The sequence below is a fragment of the Mobula birostris genome, chromosome 1, assembly GCF_030028105.1.
Source record: "Mobula birostris isolate sMobBir1 chromosome 1, sMobBir1.hap1, whole genome shotgun sequence".
In the NCBI taxonomy this organism is placed as follows: domain Eukaryota; kingdom Metazoa; phylum Chordata; class Chondrichthyes; order Myliobatiformes; family Myliobatidae; genus Mobula; species Mobula birostris.
In genome coordinates, this window is record NC_092370.1 from 1,762,655 (window position 1) to 1,782,720 (window position 20,066).

At 44.5% G+C, this 20,066-nt stretch overlaps 1 protein-coding gene across 3 annotated transcripts in view; it reads left to right on the top strand.

Moving 5' to 3' along the window:
• Positions 1-20,066, top strand: part of tmem71 (transmembrane protein 71) — an 84,525-nt gene that overhangs the window by 22,081 nt on the left and 42,378 nt on the right. For all 3 annotated transcript variants that reach the window (XM_072251700.1, XM_072251702.1, XM_072251701.1), the window contains exons 2-3: positions 16,720-16,796; positions 19,076-19,136. In XM_072251700.1, the coding sequence (XP_072107801.1) occupies positions 16,757-16,796; positions 19,076-19,136 (101 nt within the window). In that variant the 5' untranslated portion in view covers positions 16,720-16,756. The remainder of the gene's footprint in view (positions 1-16,719; positions 16,797-19,075; positions 19,137-20,066) is intronic.

The window sequence follows — 20,066 nt, forward strand, 5'->3', positions numbered from 1 at the left end:
TGGCCCACAAATTTGCCGGCAGCCCATTCCACACACTCACCACTCTCTGAGTAAAAACTTACCCCTGACATCTCCTCTGTACCTACTCCCCAGCACCCTAAACCTGTGTCCTCTTCTGGCAACCATTTCAGCCCTGGGAAAAGGCCTCTGACTATCCACATGATCAATGCCTTTCATCATCTTGTACACCTCTATCAGGTCACCTCTCATCCTCCGTCACTCCAAGGAGAAAAGACCGAGTTCACTCAACCTATTCTCATAAGGGATGCTCCCCAATGCAGGCAATATCCTCGTAAATCTCCTCTGCATCCTTTCTATGGGTTTCACATCCTTCCTGTAGTGAGGCGACCAGAACTGAGCACAGAACTCTAAGTGGGGTCTGACCAGGGTCCTATATAACTGCAACATTACCTCTCAGCACCTAAATTCAATTCCACGATTGATGAAGGCCAATACACTGTACGCCTTCTTAACCACACAATCAACCTGTACAGCTGCTTTGAGTATCCTGTGGACTTGGATCCCAAGATCCCTCTGATCCTCTGCACTGTCAAGAGTCTTACCATTAATACTATATTCTGCCATCATATTTGACCTACCAGAATGAAACGCTTCACACTTATCTGGGTTTAACTCCACCTACCACTGCTCAGCCCAGTTTTGCATTCTATCTATGTCCCGCTGTAACCTCTGACAGCCCTCCATACTATCCACAACACCTCCAACCTTTGTGTCATCAGCAAACTTACTAACGCATCCCTCTACTTCCTTATCCAGGTCACTTATAAAAATCATGAAGAGTAAGAGTCCCAGAACAGATCCCTGAGGCACACCACTGGTGACCGACCTTCGTGCAGAATATGACCCATCTACAACCACTCTTTGCCTTCTGTGGGCAAGCCAATTCTGGATCCACAAAGCAATGTCCCCTTGGATCCCATGCCTCCTTACTTTCTCAATAAGCCTTGCATGGGGTACCTTATCAAATGCCTTGCTGAAATCCATATACACTACATCTACAGCTCTTCCTTCATCAATGTGTTTAGTCACATCCTCAAAAAATTCAGTCAGGCTCGTAAGGCATGACCTGCCCTTGACAAAGCCATGCTGACCACTTCTAATCATATTATACCTCTCCAAATGTTCATAAATCCTGCTTCTCAGGATCTTCTCCATCAGCTTATAAGACTCACTGGTCTATAATTTCCTGGGCTATCTCTACTCACTTTCTTGAATAAAGGAACAACATCTGCAACCCTCCAATCCTCCGGAACCCCTCCCGTCCCCATTGATGATGCAAGGATCATCGCCAGAGGCTCAGCAATCTCCTCCCTCACCTCCCACAGTAGCCTGGAGTAAATCTCATCCGGTCCCGGCGACTTATCCAACTTGATGGTTTCCAAAAGCTCCAGCACATCCTCTTTCTTAATATCTACATGCTCAAGCTTTTCAGTCTGCTGCAAATCATCACTACAATCACCAAGATTCTTTTCCACAGTGAATACTGAAGTAAAGTATTCATTAAGTACCTCTGCTATTTCCTCCGGTTCCATACACATTTTCCACTGTCACACTTGATTGGTCCTATTCTGTCATGTCTTATCCTCTTGCTCTTCACATACTCGTAGAATGCCTTGGGGTTTTCCTTAATCCTGCCTGCCAAGGCCTTTTCATGGCCCCTTCTGGCTCTCCTAATTTTCTTCTTAAGCTCCTTCCTGTTAACCTTATAATCTTCTAGATCTCTAACATTACTTAGCTCTCTGAACCATTTGTAAGTTTTTCTTTTCTTCTTGACGATTCCATGAGACCGTTAGACATAGGAGTGGAATTATGCCATTTGGCCTATCACGTCTGCCCCACCATTCACTCATGGCTGATCATTATTTTTCTCTTCCTCAGCCCCACTCCCTGTCCTACTCCCCATAATGTTGATGCTGTGTCCAATCAAGAGCCTATCAATCTCTGCTTTTGGCTATTAAGCTGCTTCCTATTAGCCTTATAATCTTCTAGCTCTCTAACATTACCTAGCTCTCTTAACCTTTTGTAAGCTTTTCTTTTCTTCTTGACTAGATGTACTACAGCCTTTATACACCACGGTTCCTGTACTCTACCATAACTTCCCTGTTTCATTGGAACGTACCTATGCAGAACTCCACACAAATATCCCCTGAACATTTGCCACATTTCTTGCGTACTTTTCCCTGAGAACATCTGTTTCCAATTTCCTGCCTGATAGCCATAGAAACATCGTCACAGAAACATTACTTTCATATTCCATCTTTTCCTTCTTATTGAATTTTTTAGTTGCCTTCTGCTGGTTTTTAAAAGCTTCCTAATCCACTGAAATTCCCACTAAATTTTGCTCCATTTGGCTCTCTTTGGCTTTTATGTTGGCTTTGATTTCTCTTGTTAACCACAGTTATGTTACTACTTCCTCTTTGGGATAGACATAGACATAGAAAATAGGTGCAGGAGTAGGCCATTCGGCCCTTCGAGCTTGCACCGCCATTCAGTATGATCATGGCTGATCATCCAACTCAAAACCCTGTACCAGCCTTCCCTCCATACCCCCTGATCCCTTTAGCCACAAGGGCCATATCTAACTCCCTCTTAAATATAGCCAATGAACTGGCCTCAACTGTTTCCTGTGGCAGAGAATTCCACAGATTCACCACTCTCTGTGAAGAAGTTTTTCCTAATCTCGGTCCTAAAAGGCTTCCCCTTTATTCTCAAACTGTGACCCTTCGTTCTGGACTTCCCCAACATCGGGAACAATCTTCCTGCATCTAGCCTGTCCAATCCCTTTAAGGAATTTATATGTTTCAATAAGATCCCCCCTCAATCTTCTAAATTCCAACGAGTATAAGCCTAGCCGATCTAGTCTTTCATCATATGAAAGTCCTGCCATCCCAGGAATCAATCTGGTGAACCTTCTTTGTACTCCCTCTATGGCAAGGATGTCTTTTCTCAGATTAGGGGACCAAAACTGTACACAATACTCCAAGTGTGGTCTGACCAAGGCCTTGTACAACTGCAGTAGTACCTCCCTGCTCCTGTCACCATTCGCCTTTTTCACCGCCTGCTGTACCTGCATGCCCACTTTCAATGACTGGTGTATAATGACACCCGGGTCTTGTTGCACCTCCCCTTTTCCTAATCAGCCACCATTCAGATAATAATCTGTTTTCCTGTCCTTGCCAGCAAAGTGGATAACCTCACATTTATCCACATTATATATGTATATGTATATATCCTGCGGCTTCTAGAAATTTGCTTCCACAAATTTTAGCAAATTGCTGCTCTGCTGTCATCCATGCCAGTGTTCTTTTCAAATCAGGTCTGGCCAGCTCCTCTGTCTTGCCTCTGTAATTCCATTTACTCCACTGCAATACTGTCCATCTGATTTTAGCTTCTCTTTCTCAAATTTCAGGGTGAATTCAATCATATTATGATCACTCCCTTAAGGGTTCCTTTACCTTATCTCTTTAATTTGCACAAAATCCAATTGAAAATAGCTGATCTCCTAGTGGGCTCAAACATGAGCTGCTCTCAGAAGCCATCTCATTAGCATTCTGAAATTCTCCCACTAGGGAACCAGCACCAACCAGAATGTCCCGATCTATTGAAATCCCCCATGACTATCATAATATTGTCATTTTGGCATACATTTTCTATCCCTCTCTCTGTCATTTGTAGACCTCAGCCTTACTCCTGTCTGGACATCTGAAAATAACAGCCATCAGGATTTTTACCCTTGCGGTTCCTCAACTCTACCCACAACGATTCAACACCTTCTGACCCCATGTCACCTCTTTCTAATGACTTGATGTCATTTTTTAACAGCAAAGCCATGCCTACCTGCCTGTCCTTTCGATACAATACACTGTATATCCTTAGACATTAAACTCCCAGCTATAATCTTTCAGCCATAAATGAGTGATGTGCACAACATCATACATGTCAATGTATATAACGTGTTACAAGTTCAGCTACCTTATTCTCTATTCTGCGCGTATTCAAATATGATATCTTCAGTCCTGTATTTGCCCTTTTCGATTTTTTTTTACATTGAACATAGAAATCTACAGCACATTATAAGCCCTTTGACCCACAATGTAACCTACTCAAGAAACTGCCTAGAATTTCCATACTGCATAGCCCTCTATTTTTCTAAGCTCCATGTACCTACCGAAGAAGCTCTTAAGAGACCTTATTATATCTGTCTTTACCGACTTCACTGGCAGTGCATTCCTTACACCCACCACTCTGTGTGTGGAAAATCTTGCCTCTGACATCCTCGCTCCCCCCCCTCCCCATACCCACTTTCAAACACCTTAAAACTATGCCCCCTCGTGTTAGCTGTTTCAGCCCTGGGAAAAAGCCTCTGGCTATCCACACGATCAATGCTTCTCATCATCTTGTACAGTACACCTCTACCAGGTCACCTCTCATCCTGCGTCGCTCCAAGGAGAAAAGGCCAAGTTCACTCAACCTATTCTCATAAAGCACACTCTCCAATCCAGGCAACATCCTTGTGAATCTCCTCTGCACTCTCGCTATAGTATCCACATCCTTCCTGTAGTGAGGTGACCAGAACTGAACACAGTACTCCAAGTGGGGTCTGACCAGGGTCCTATGTGGCTGTAACATTACCTCATGGCTCTTGAAATCTATCCCACAGTTGACAAAGGCCAACACACCATATACCTTCTTAACAACACTGTCAATCTGTGCAGCAGCTTTGAGTGTCCTATGGACGACCCCAAGATCACTCAGATCCTCCACACTGCCAAGAGTCTTACAATTTGTATTATATTCTGCCTTCAAATTTGACCAATCAAAGTGAAACACTTCACACTTGAATGGGTTGAACTGCATCTGCCACTTCTCAGCCCAGTTTTGTATCCTATCAATGTCCCGCTGTAACCTCTGACAGCCCTCAACACTATCCACAACACCCCCAACCTTTGTGTCATCAGCAACTTACTAACCCATCCCTCCACTTCCTCATCCAGGTCATTTATAAAAATCACAAAGAGGAGGGGTCCCAGAACAGATCCTCGCAGAACACCACAAGTTACTGACCTCATGCAGAATACAAACCATCTACAACCACATTTTGCCTTCTGTGGGCAAGCCAAATCAGGATTCACAAAGCAAGGTCTCCTTGGATCCCATGCCTCCTTACTTTTTGAATGAGCCTTGCATGGGGAACCTTATCAAATACCTTACTGAAATCCATATACACTGCTCTACTTTCATCAATAAATCCATGGCCTCCTCTACTGTCAAGATGAAGCCACACTCAGGTTGGAAAAACAACACCTTGTATTCCATCTGGGTAGCCTCCAACCTGATGGCATGAACATTGATTTCTCTAACTTCTGTTAATGCCTCTCCTCCCCTTCTTATCCCATCCCTTATTTATTTATTATTTCCCCCTTTTTTTTCTCTCTCTGTTCCTCTCACAATCACTCCTTGCCTGCTCTCCATCTTCCTCTAGGCTCCCCTCCCCCTTTCCTTCTCCCTGGGCCTCCTGTCCCATGATCCTCTCATATCCCTTTTGCCAATCACCTGTCCAGCTCTTGGCTCCATCCCTCCCCCTCCTGTCTCCTCCTATCATGTTGGATCTCCCCCTCCCCCTCCCACTTTCAAATCTCTTAGACTAGCTCTTCCTTCAGTTAGTCCTGACGGAGGGTCCCAGCCAGAAACGTCGACTGTACTTCTTCCTATAGATGCTGCCTGGCCTGCTGTGTTCTACTAGCATTTTGTGTGTGTTGTTTGAATTTCCAGCATCTACAGATTTTCTCATGTCTACTTTCATCAACGTGTATTGTTACATCCTCAAAGAATTCAATCGGCTCGTGAGGCATGACCTGCCCTTGAAAAAGCCATGCTGACTACCCCTTATCATATTATGCCTCTCCAAATGTTTATAAACCCTACCTCTCAGGATCTTTTCCAACAACTTGCCTACCACTGAAGTCAGACTCACTGGTCTATAATTTCCTGGGTTATCTCTACTCCCTTTCTTGAACAAGAGAACAACATTTTCAACCCTCCAATCCTCTGGTACTTCTCCCTTGCCTATTGATGATGCAAAGATCATTGCCAGTGGCTCAGCAATCTCCTCCTTTGCTTCCCAGGGTATATCTCATCTGGACTGGCGATCTACCTAGCGTAATGCTTTTCAAAAGCTCCAGCACATCCTCTTAATGTCTTCATGCTCAAGCTTTTCAGTCTGCTGTAAGTCACTCCGACAATTGCCAAGATCCTTTTCACTGGTGTATACTGAAGCAAAGTATTCACTGAATTGACTTTATTTCTGACATCCTTCACATACAAGAGGAGTAAAAATCTTTGTTACGTCTCCATCTAAATGTGCAAAAACCATAGTAATTTATGATAATTTATAATAAATAGAACAATGTAACATAGAAATACACTCAAATTGTGAGTTAATTAGTTTGATGTCTTAGTGGAAGAAGCTGTTCCGGAGCCTGTTGGTCCTGGCTTTTATGCTGCGGTACTGTTTCCCAGATGGTAGCAGCTGGAATAGATTGTGGTTGGGGTATATCGGTTCCCCAATGATCCTTCAGGCCCTTTTTACACAGCTGTTTTTTAAAATTTCCTGAATCATGGGAAGTTCACAACTACAGATGTACTGGGCTGTCTGCAGCACTCTCTACAGAATCTTGCAATTAAGGGAGGTACGGTTCCCATACCAGGCAGTGATGCAGCCAGTCAGGATGCTCTCAATTGTGCCCCTGTAGAAAGTTCTTAGGATTTGGGGGTCCATAGCAAACTTCCTCAACCGTCTGAGGTGAAAGAGGTGCTGTTGTGCCTTGTTCACCACACAGCTGGTGTGTACAGACCACGTGAGGTCCTCGGTGATGTGGATGCCCTCTCAACCCCAGATCCATTGATGTCAATAGGGGTTAGCCCATCTCCATTCCACCTGTAATCCACACCCAGCTCCTTTGTTTTTGCGACATTGAGGGAGAGGTTGTGTTCTTGACATCACTGTGTCAGAGAGATGACTTCTTCCCTGTAGGCCACCTCGTTATTGTTTGAGATAAGGCCAATCAATGTAGTGTCATCAGCAAATTGAATTAGTAGATTGGAGCTGTGGGTGGCGACACAGTCATGGGTATACAGGGAGTAAAGGAGGGGACTTAGTACACAGCCCTGAGGGGCTCCTGTGCTGAGAGTCAGAGGGCTGGAGGTGAGGGAGCTCACTCTTACCACCTGCCAGCGATCTGACAGGAAGTCCAAGATCCAAGGTAGCATTGAGGCTGAGGTCTCTCCTGAGCTTCCTGTGGAACCTGGATGGAATTATGGTGTTGAATGCTGAACTGTAGTCCAAGAACAGCATTCTCACATAAGCATCCTTCTCCAGATGTGTAAGGACGGTATGTAGAGCTGTGGCTATTGTGTCGTCTGTCGATCGGTTGTGTTGGTAGGTGAATTGTAGGCGGTCCAGTCTGGGTGGTAGCAAGCTGCAGATGTAATCCTTGACCAGCCTTTCAAAGCATTTGCTTATTATTGTGGTGAGTGCGATAGGGCACCAGTTATTAAGGCATGTTATCTTGGTCTGTTTTGGTACAGGGACAATGTTGGATAATTTGAAGAAGAGATTAAAAATGTCTGTAAACATACCTGCCAGTTGTGCTGGGCACATCCTGAGTACTTGCCCTGGGATGCTGTCCGGTCCCGCAGCCTTGTGACTGTCCACCTGTTGGAAACATCTCTGTACCTCAGCCTCAGAATCCAGGGTTTCTGGTTTGGGAAGACCCTGAACATTTGCCACATTTCTGTCATGTATTTCCCTGAGAACATCTGCTTCCAACTTATGCTCCCAAGTTTCTGCCTAATAACATCATATTCCCCCTACCCCAATTAAATATTTTTCCAAATTATCTGCTCCTATCCCTCTCCAGTGCTATGGTAAAGGAGACAGAGTTGTGATCACTACCTCCAAAATGCTCTCCCATCGTGCTATCTAACAGCTGACCAGGTACATTTCCTAATACCAGATCATGTACAACCTCTATTTGGCTTATCTACATATCACATCAAGAAACCTTACTGAACATACCTAGCAAACTCCACCCCATCTACACCCCTTGCTTTAAGGGGATGCTTGTCAATATTCTGTGCCAATCTATTATGCTGTTTAGTTCCATAAACCTGCACCCAGACCATAGTCCTCTGTACTCCTCCCATGCATGTACCTATCCAAATTTCTCTCAGACGTTGAAATTGAACCTGCATCTCACCACCCTTTGAGTGAAGAAGTTACCTCTTGTGTTCCTCTCGAACATTTCACCTTTCACCCTTAGCATATGACCTCTAATTGCAGTCCCACCTCACCACAGTGGAAAGCCTTCTTAAAAGGATCAAAGGTCCAAGTTAATATCAGAGAAATGTATACAATATACATCCTGAAATGCTTCTTCTTCGCAACCATCCACGAAAACAGAGAAGTGCCCAAAGAATGAATGACAGTTAAATGTTAGAACCCCAAAGCCCCCCCCAGCTCCCCTCCCTCCCGCACGTAAGTGACAGCAAGCAACAATCCCCTCTCCCCCCACCGGCAAACAAAAGCGTCAGCATCTGCCACCGAGCACTCAAGCGTGAGCAAAACAACAGCAAAGACACAGACTTGCAGTTACTCCAAAGACTTTGCGTTTCACCCGGCATTCAGCATACCACTGGCTCTCTCTCTCCCTAATAAGGGAGAAGAAGGTGTCTCCATTTTTCCCAGCAAGCAGGGAAACATTACAAACAACTCGCTGGTTTACGATGCTAATAGTCCATTACGTTGTTTTTTTTTGAGCTCTGTGCCTGAAGATCTCAAAGATCTCGGGTCTCCGGGCACACAGCCATAGATATTTCGATTCCCCCGATGATACGTGGTTTTCCTGCCGTGACACTGACCCTCGATCTGCCCGTCTCCAGAGCCCCGAGATCTTAGGCTTCTGAATTCAAGCTAGACTCTCAGGCCGAGCCCTTGGCATGCTGAACAATGGCCAGTTATGAAACTCGGAGAGCGGGTTCCATTCCCGTAAAGAACCAAAGTCAGCATGTAACTCCAGGTCAAAAGAACCCTGAAAAGGAAAAATAAAGATATTAAAGATGGAAATACAGCTGTATCTTGCATTTGCCCTATCTATACCCCTCAATAATCTTTATACCTCTATCAAATCTCACCTATAGGTAAATGCAATACTCCAAATTAGGTAACACCAACTTCTTACACAACTTCAGCAGAACATTTCAACTCCCGTACTCAATACATTGGTTCATGAAGGCCAATGGGCTGAATGGCCTATCTGCCCCTACACCTTTTGTGCCAACAGCTCTTTATGACTCTCTCTACCCATGATGCCAATTTAACAAGGTAGCAGTCTTGGACTTCTTTTTTCTCCATTTTTCACTTCATAAGAACATAAGAAATAGAGCAGGAGTAGGGCATCTGGTCTGCCAACCCTGTTCCAACATTCAATAAGATCATGGCTGATCTGGCCATGGACTCATCTCTACCTACCTGCCTTTCGCCCATAACCTTTATGCGGGTGTGAATTGGGATGATGTTTTTACAGGGAAATGTACTATGGACATGTGGTCGATGTTTAGAGATCTCTTGCAGGATGTTAGGGATAAATTTGTCCTGGTGAGGAAGATAAAGAATGGTAGGGTGAAGGAACCATGGGTGACAAGTGAGGTGGAAAATCTAGTCGGGTGGAAGAAGGCAGCATACATGAGGTTTAGGAAGTAAGGATCTGATGGGTCTATTGAGGAATATAGGGAAGCAAGAAAGGAGATTAAGAAGGGGCTGAGAAGAGCAAGAAGGGGGCATGAGAAGGCCTTGGCGAGTAAGGTAAAGGAAAACCCCAAGGCATTCTTCAATTATGTGAGGAACAAAAGGATGACAGGAGTGAAGGTAGGACCAATTCGAGGTAAAGGTGGGAAGATGTGCCTGGAGGCTGTGGAAGTGAGCGAGGTCCTCAATGAATACTTCTCTTCGGTATTCACCAATGAGAGGGAACTTGATGGTGAGGACAATATGAGTGAGGTTGATGTTCTAGAGCATGTAGATATTAAGGGAGAGGAGGTGTTGGAGTTGTTAAAATACATTAGGACGGATAAGTCCCCGGGACCTGATGGAATATTCTCCAGGCTGCTCCACGAGGTGAGGGAAGAGATTGCTGAGCCTCTGGCTAGGATCTTTATGTCCTCGTTGTCCACAGGAATGGTACCAGAAGATTGGAGGGAGGCGAATCTTGTCCCCTTGTTCAAAAAAGGTAGTAGGGATAGTCCGGGTAATTATAGACCAGTGAGCCTTGCGTCTGTGGTGGGAAAGCTGTTGGAAAAGATTCTTAGAGATAGGATCTATGGGCATTTAGAGAATCATGGTCTGATTAGGGACAGTCAGCATGGCTTTGTGAAGGGCAGATCGTGTCTAACAAGCCTGATAGAGTTCGTTAAGGAGGTGACCAGGCATATAGATGAGGGTAGTGCAGTGGATGTGATCTATATGGATTTTAGTAAGGCATTTGACAAGGTTCCACACAGTAGGCTTATTCAGAAAGTCAGAAGGCATGGGATCCAGGGAGGTTTCAGTGCTTGGCATTGTTGTTGCTGGTGTTATGGTTTGCATATGGTTTCCTATATTCACTATAGGAAGGATGTGGAAGCATTGGAAAGGGTACAGAGGAGATTTACCAGGATGCTGCCTGGTTTAGACAGTATGCATTATGATCAGAGATTAAGGGAGCTAGGGCTTTACTCTTTGGAGAGGAGGAGGATGAGAGGAGACCTAATAGAGGTGTACAAGGTAATAAGAGGAATAGATAGAGTGGATAGCCAGCGCCTCTTCCCCAGGGCACCACTGCTCAATACATGGCTTTAAGGTAAGGGGTGGGAAATTCAAGGGGGATATTAGAGGAAGGTTTTTCACTCAGAGAGTGGTTGGTGCGTGGAATGCACTGCCTGAGTCAGTGGTGGAGACAGATACACTAGTGAAATTTAAGAGACTACTGGACAGGTATATGGAGGAATTTAAGGTGGAAGCTTATATGGGAGGCAGGGTTTGAGAGTCGGCACAACATTGTGGGCTGAAGGGCCTGTACTGTGCTGTACTATTCTATGTTCTATGTTAACCCTTAACTCCCCTACTATACAAACATCTGTCCAACCTTATCTTAACTATATCTACTGAGGGAGTTCATGTGGTTTCATGGGAAGTTCAAGACCTGTTCAGTATTTGCATTGCCATTCAGTTGATCATATTCTATGATATGCAGCTTGTGACAGGTGACAAACTTCTTTTAAAATACCTTCATCTCAGAAAGGGCTCTTTGGCCATGCCCTTTAACCAGTTGAGATGACCAACAAAATCAAGATTATTTTGTCTGAAATGTAAATGACAACATGTCAAATGTGTAAAGTCCAATTTGATGCAATTTGTTTGGTTCACTTCATTAGTCTTCCAACTCTGGAATGTTCTCCCTAAACCACTCCACTTCATTATCTCATTTCTCCTTTAAAACTCATTCAGCCAAGTTGGTGAATATCAGTCATATAAAATTTCATGTTACGTTTCATCGGCTCACTAAGATATAGAAACATAGAAAATAGGTGCAGGAGTAGGCCATTCGGCCCTTCGAGCCTGCACCGCCATTTATTATGATCATGGCTGATCATCCAACTCAGAACCCCGCCCCAGCCTTCCCGCCATACCCTCTGATCCCCGTAGCCACAAGGGCCATATCTAACTCCCTCTTAAATATAGCCAATGTACTGGCCTCAACTGCTTCCTGTGGCAGAGAATTCCACAGATTCACCACTCTCTGAGTGAAGAAGTTTTTCCTAATCTCGGTCCTAAAAGGCTTCCCCTTTATCCTCAAACTGTGACCCTTCGTTCTGGACTTCCCCAACATCGGGAACAATCTTCCTGCATCTAGCCTGTCCAATCCCTTTAGGATTTTATACGTTTCAATCAGATCCCCCTCAATCTTCTAAATTCCAACGAGTATAAGCCCAGTTCATCCAGTCTTTCTTCATATGAAAGTCCTGCCATCCCAGGAATCAATCTGGTGAACCTTCTTTGTACTCCCTCTATGGCAAGGATGTCTTTCCTCAGATTAGGGGACCAAAACTGCACACAATACTCCAGGTGTGGTCTCACCAAGGCCTTGTACAACTGCAGTAGATGCAAGCCAGATTCCTTTCATGCAGCTGGGGAAAATGGGAGGTTTTTGAGGTGCACCGTGTTTGCACTGTGATTGGGTCTGGGGCAGGGACTGCACTTGTGGGAGACTTTGACTGGAGTACAGCACGGGTGCAGCTGAAGTGTTCCTGTGCAAGTCCGGCGAAGAACTTTACAAACCCAGTCTCCACAAAAGAGAGGCACCTTCTCGTGAAGCGGTCATCATAGGAGTGGTCTTGAGTCAGAGTGGTACAGCTTTAGCTCAACAGGGCCTCGGCGAGAATAGGGGGAGGCAAATTATTTAGGTAAGTTCATTCTGTATTTCTTTTTCCTTATTGAACTCTTGAGAGAATAGAGGGTATGTCTACAGAGCCAGTGTTCCGTTCTGGGTGTCAGATGTAGGATATCTGGGAGACAACCAGCCTCCCCAATGGCCACGTCTGCACCAGGTGCACCGAGCTGCAGCTTAGAGACAGTATAAAAGAACTGGAGCTGCAGCTCGATGACCTTCGGCTTATTAGGGAATACGAAGGAGTGAGAGACAGGAGCTACAGGGAGGTAGTCACCCCAAGGCTACACAAGACAGATAAATAGGTGACTGTCAGGAGAGGGAAGGGAGAATGTCAGATAGTGGCCATCCCCTTCAACAATGTGTACTCTATTTTGAGTGCTGCTGGGGGGACCACTTAACTAGGGGAAGCAACAGCAGCCGTGCCTCTGGCACTGAGTCTGGTCCTGTGGCCCAGAAGGGTGGGGAACTGAAAAGGATGGCAGCAGTGATAGGGGACTCTGCAGAAAGGGAGACAGCAATTCTATTGATGTGAAAAAGATAAAACTGATGATAATTTCTCTCCCAGGTGCCAGGGTCAGTGATATTTCTGAATGTATCCACGATATCCTGAAATGTGAGGGTGAGCAGCCAGAAGTCATGGTACATATTGGTACTAACGACATAGGTAGAAAAAGGAGGAGGTCCTGAAAAAAGAATACAGGGAGTTGGAAAGGAAGCTGAGAAGCAGAACCTCAAGGATAGTAATCTGCTGCCTGTGCCACGCGACAGTGAGGATAGGAATAGAATGAGGTGGTGGATAAATGTGTGGCTGAAGAATTGGAGCAGGGGCAGGGATTCAGATTTCTGGATCATTGGGACCTCTTCTGGGGCAGGTAGCACCTGTACAAAAGGGAGAGGTTGCACTTGAATACAAGGGGGACCAATATTCTTGTGGGCAGATTACTAGAGCTGTTGGGAGAGATTTAAACTAATTATGGCAGGAGGATGGGAACCAGTATGATAGAGCTGAGGACGAGCCAGCAGGTTTACAAGTAAATGATGGGTGTAACATGAATGTGATGAAGGACAAGCCAATGATTGGGTACAAATGCAGACAGAGCAAAGAGCTAAATTGTACCACTGAGGCAAAGTTCAAAAGGGCTAAGAAAGCAGGACTGAAGGTGCTTTATTTAAATGAGTGTAGCATTCGGAATAAGGTGGACAAACTCATGGCACAGTTAGAGATTAGACGGTATGACATTGTGGGCATCACTGAGTTGTGGCTGAAAGAAGGTCATAATTGGGAGCAACATCAAAGGATATACTTTGTATCAAAAGGACAGGCAGGAAGGCTTAGGTGGTGGTGTGGCTCTGTTTGTAAGAGATGGAATTACATCTTTAGAAAGAGGTGTCACAGGGTCGGAGAATGTTGAATCTTTCTGGGTGTAGTTATGAAATGGCAAGGGTAAAAAAACTATTACGGGAGTCATATATAGGCTACCAAATAGTAGCCAAGATGTGGGGTTGAGATTGCAAAGGGAGCTGGAAAAGGCACATAAAAAGTGTAATGTCACAATTGTAATGGGGGGCTTCAATATGCAAGGGGATTGGGAAAATCAGGTTGGTGTTGGATCACAACAGAGGGCACTTGTTGAATGCCTACGAGATGGCTTTTTAGAGCAGCTTGTGTTTGAGTCTACTTGGGGAAAGATTATCTTAGATTGGGTGTTGGGTAATAACCCGGATCTTATTAGGGAGCTTAATGTGAAGGAACCCTTAATGTGATTGAATTCATACTGCAATTTGAGAGGGAGAAACACAAGTCACATGTATCAGTATCACAATGGAATAAAGGGAATTACAGAAGCATGAGAGAGGAGCTTACCCAGGTGGATTGGAGAAGAATACTGGCAGGCATGACGACAGAGCAGAGGTGGCTGAAGTTTCTGGGAATAGTTCACAAGGCGCAGGATAGATATGTCTCACAGAAGAAATAGTTCTCAAATGGCACAGGTGGGCAACTGTGGCCGACAAGTAAAGTTAAGGACAGCATAAAGTGCAAATAAGGTAACAAAAGTGAATGGGAAGTTGGATGAGTGGGAAGCTCTTCAAATCCAACAAAAAACAACTAAAAAAGCTGTAAGGAGGGAAAAGATTAAATATGAGGGCAAAAAAGATGAGGGCAAACTAGCCAAAATTATAATAGTGAAAAGGAGGTGAGAGTTGATATTGGACCACTGGAAAATGATGCTGGTGTGGTAGTAATGGGGGACAAAGAAATGGCAGATGAACTTGATGAGTACTTTGCTTGGGTCTTCACTGTGGAAGACACTAGCAGTGTGCCAGAGGTCCGTGAGTGTCATTGCTATTACAAAGGTAAAATTGCTAGGCAAGCTCAAAGGTCTTAAGGTAGATAAGTCATCTGGGCCAGATGGACTACATCCTAGAGTCCTCAGAGAGGTTGTTGAGAGATAACGGATGCATTGGTTATGATCTTTCAAGAATTACATGGTCCTGGAGGACTGGAAGATTGGAAATGTCACTTCACTCTTTAGGAAGGGAGGAAAGCAAAGGAAAGGAAATTATAGGTCAGTTAGCCTAACCTCAGTGATTGAGAAAGTGTTGGAGTCTATTACTAAGGATGTTTCAAGGTACTTGGAGACTAATGATAAAATAAGTCAAAGTCAGCATGGTTTTTCTGAAGGGAAATCTTGCCTGACAAATCTGTCAGAGTTCTTTGAGGAAGTAACAAGTAGGGTGGACAAACCAGAGGCAGTGGATGTCACTTACTTGGGTTTTCAGAAGATCAAACCCTATGGCGTTACGGGAAAGACACTGGCATGGATTGAGGAATGGCTGACAGGCTGGAGGCAGTGAGTGGGAATAAAAGGGGCCTTTTCTGGTTGGCTGCTAGGGATTGGTGGTGTTCCTCAGGGGTCAGTATTGGGACTGCTACTTTTCACATTGTTTGTCAATGATTTAGATAATAGAATTGATGGCTTTGTGGCAAAGTTTGCAGATGATACGAAGATAGGTGGAGGGGTAGGTAGAGCTGAGGAAGTAATATGATTGCAGCAGGGCTTAGACAAATTGGAAGAATGAGCAAAAAGTGGCAGAATGAATACAATGTTGGGAAATGCATGATAATGCGTTTTGGTAAAAGGAACAAAAGTGCATACTATTCTCTAAATGGGAGAAAATTCAGACATTGGAGGTGCAGAGGGAGTTAGGACTCCTCATGGAAGACTGCCCAGAAGGTTAATTTACAGGTTGAGTGTGTAGTTGAAGAAGGCAAAAGCAATGTTGGTACTTGCATCCAAGAGAATAGAATAATGATATAATGCAGAGGCTTTATAAGATGCTAGTCAGGCTGCACTTGGAGTATTGTCAACAATTTTGGGCCCCTTATCTCAGAAAGGATGTGTTGTCATTGGGGAGAGTCCAGAGATTCATGAGGATGATTGTGGTAATGAAGGGGTTAACATATGAAGAGCGTTTGCCAGTTTTGGTCCTGTAATCACTGGAATTTAGAAGAATGTGATGGGATCTCATTGAAACCTGCCAAAATGCTGAAAGGACTAGATAGGGTGGATGTGGAGAGGATGTTTCCTCTGCTGGGGGTATCCAGAACTAGAAGGCACAGCCTCAAAATTGAGGGGCGACGTTTTACAACAGAGGTAAGGAGGAATTTTTTTAGCCAGAGAGTAGGGAATCTGTGGAGTGGTCTGCCACAAGCTGCGTTGCAGGCAGAGTCCGTGGGTATAGTTAAAGCGGAAGTTGATAGTTTCGTGATTGGCAAGAAGGCAGATGTATGGAGTTGAGTGGGATCTGGGATCAGCCACGACGGAATGGCGGAGCAGTCTCAATGGGCTGAATGGCCTAATTCTGTCCTCCATCGTGGTTTTATGGGCCCAGGGTGCAGTGTGCCCGGCTCTTGGGAAGGACACTTTGAGTTTCTGAAGGTGAAACATGATGCAGTGTAGATGCTTTTTCTCTGCAGTCATCGAGATCAGAATGTCCCACCAGACTCATGGAAACCTTCCATTACCCCATTCCTCCCTGAGGTGTTTCCGTCACAAAACACAGCACTGAAAAGGTTAGAAACTGCTCAAGTCTATTGTGATTGAGGAATGAAAGATTCAAGGGGACATATGTTGTGACCAAAGATTTCATTAAACTCTGCAATTGTTCAGTGTTGAAATGGAATAATTTATTTATGTTTCTCTTTTAACAGGTCTTCAGCCATTCTTAACTGTTGACAAACAGCAGAAATGTATCCAGGATCAGAATATTTGTCAAACTCATTACATGGTAATTTAAAAGAGAACTATCAAGAAATTAAATGCTGAACAATTTATTGCCGTACGATTGAAGAAAATTTCATCATCTCCATAGTTATTTTAATCCATTTCAACAAACTCATCTAAATGTTGCCATTAAATTTCTCATTTCAGGACATTTGCTTCTGTTTTCCTTGTCCATGCTGTTCTAATGTCCCATCACCTACTCTCTGCAAATGTAAACCTAAGCCTGCTGTACATATCCTTACCTGCAAGCCCTGTTCTTCCACTGACTCTGTACTCACTGCTCCACATCAGCTCTTGGTTCAGCATCATCCCAGAGTTGTTCTTCTCAAATTCCTCCATGGCACAAAGCTTTTCTCTGAACCCTCTGTTAATTTTAGTTTTCTCCAATTCTGGCTTCTGGTGCATGCCTGAGATGCCTACAGCCATCCAGTGTTCTGGTTCTAGAACATAGAGCATTACAGCACAGTACAGGCCCTTTGGCCCATAATAATGTGCCCACTTTTTAAGATCAATCTCACTCTTCCCTTCCACATAGCCCTCCATTTGTCTATCATTTATTTGCCTAAGAGTCTCTTAAATGTCTCTAATGTGACTGCGTCTGCCACCACCCCGGCAATGTGGTCACACACCCACCACTCTGTTTTAAAAATAACCTCTGACATCCTCCTGATATTTTCCTCCAATCACCTTAAAATTATGCCCACAGGCATTAGCCATTTCTTCCCTGAGGAAGAAATCTTTATCCACTCAATCTATGGCTCTTATCATTTTGTACACCTCCATCAAGTTAAGTCACATCCTCCTTCACTCCAAAGAGAAAATCCCTAGCTTGGACAGGCTATCCTCATAAAACATGCTCTGTGACCCAGGCAGTTTTGGCTTGAATTTTGGCTTGCTCCAGTTCTGGGTTCTGGTGTATGCCTGAGATTGGAATCTGTGCCTGTGGTCCATTCGGTGCTCTAATTCTGTGATTCCTGAATAAAATTGTTCTGTGCAAGAGCGTTTGAAGTTAAGTCAGATCCTTGACTCGGAAATGGTGACCCTCTATTGTCCCGGGAAAACAATATCAATGCACTGGAACCATGTTTGAGGGAAAAGGCTTTGCCCATGGTATTAGATTGAGCTTCTTCATTGGTCATAGTTGACCATGGATGTTGCCTCTGAGCTGTGATACGCAAGCCAGGGAAGTATGATATGGAAAGCTAACTGTTGCCTATGCAGCCGGCTCTCTTTCTCCTTGCAGCTGTGAATCAAAGAGGAATGGTAGGGACTGATGCGGTTTGGCAGAGGTTGCCAGTCAGTGTTGAAACCCACATAGGACTGCTTAGGGACTCCAACTCTGAAATTTTCCTCTGGGTTTACTCCCGAAGTCTTCCTCATGAGTGGAACAGAGGTTTGAGATCGGAGTTTCCCCTCTCCTTGATGAGCTGCCAACCATGGCTAACGAGCCCCGTTTGCTGAAATCGACTGGTTTTATGGTGCCAGTAACCCACCTTCTTCTCTCAGTCCAGCTCCTGCCCTTCACATATGGCCAATCCAGGTTCTGCCAGGTGTTGTGGCTAAGGCCAGGAGCTGGACTTAGTTGTCAGAGGCTATTTGAGACTCACGCCATTGGGAGCACTTAATAGGTAGTAGGAGTTCATCCCCACTGCAACCCTTTACCCCAGCTGTGACAACCTTAAAGAACTGTGGTATTAGATATGTCATTACTTACAGCCAGACCACATCCACCACCCCCACCCACTGGCAATGACAACCTTAAGGAACCTTGATATTAGATACAAGAGAAAATCTGCAGATGCAAACAACACACACAAAACGCTGGAGGAACTCAGCAGGTTAAGCAGCATCTATGGAAAAGAGTACAGTTGACGTTTTGGGCTGAGACTCTTCATCAGAACCCTTCATCTTGATGTTAGATATGTCATCACTTACAACTAGACCAGCCCACTTACACATTTTCTAAACTGCTCATTTTAAAAGCTGATGTGAATTTTAAAGAAGGCAGCACTAACTCGTACAATCCAATCATAATATTTCTAAGATATTTTATACAGTGTACCCTCATTCTGCCCCTGCCTCCCAACGCCACTTTCCTTTTCCCCTCTTGGCCATTCCTTGCAGCTTGTTCATATGAAGCTCTTGAGGTTTGTAACTTCACATGATCTGTATTTAAATCTGTGCAAACAGCCAATATTCCTTGAGATTGTTGGGTGCACTAGTTTATTCCAATCTTCTCGATGATTTTTTAACAGCTAACAAAGTATTTATTGCCTTTGGCAGCTGCACAGATGTTTCCGGAGGAAGTTCAGAAGGAGCTGTCTCCGAAAAGGGTCCTTCAAAGGTATTCAGACACACACTAAAGTTTTCTTTTATTGTTTACAATGTGACTCTTTCAAAATCAATGCTTAGAAATAAATTTTTTTGTCATCACAAAGAAGGTACGATAGCTCCACTACTTAGAAGTTTGAGTAGATTTCTGTGTGTAATGTAAACATTGCAGCACAGTACAGGACATTTGGCCCATGATGTTGTGCTGACTTTTTAACCTACCCTAATATCAATCTAACCCTTCCCCCTCCACACAGCTCTCCATTTTTATCACCCATGTGCCTATCTAAGAGTTTCTTAAATAATATCCCAAATGTATCAGCCTTTACCACTGCCCCGGCAGGGTATTTGTACACCCAGCACTCCACATGTAAACAAAACCTTAGCTCTGACATCCTCGAACACCATAAGGCATAGGAACAGGATTAAGCAATTTGGCCCATCAAGTCTGCTTGACCGTTTCAACATGGCTGATCCATTTCTTCTCGACCCCATTGTCCTATCTTCTCTCCATAAACTACCCCCCCATGCTTAACTCCAAGCACCTTAACGTCTCGAACAATGCACGCAAAATGCTGGAGGAACTCAGCAGGTCAGGCAGCATCTGTGGAGAGGAATAAAGAGTTGGAAAGGAAGGGGGAAGAAGCTGGAATAAGAAGGTGGGAGAAGAGGAAGGAGGACAAGCTGGCAGGTGACAGGTGAAACGTGGTGAGTGGGGAAGAGGAGACAAGTGGAAGATGTAGAGTAAAGAAGGAATCTGATAGGAGAGGAGAGTGGACTATGGGTGAAAGAGAAGGGAGGAGAGGAACCAGAGGCAGGCGGGGAGAAGCAGTGGGGTAAGAGGGAAACCAGAATGGGAAATTGAAACAAGAAATGGGGGAGAGGAGAGAAATTACTAGAAATTAGAGAATTGAGGCCCATGGCAACAATTTAGAGCTACCCA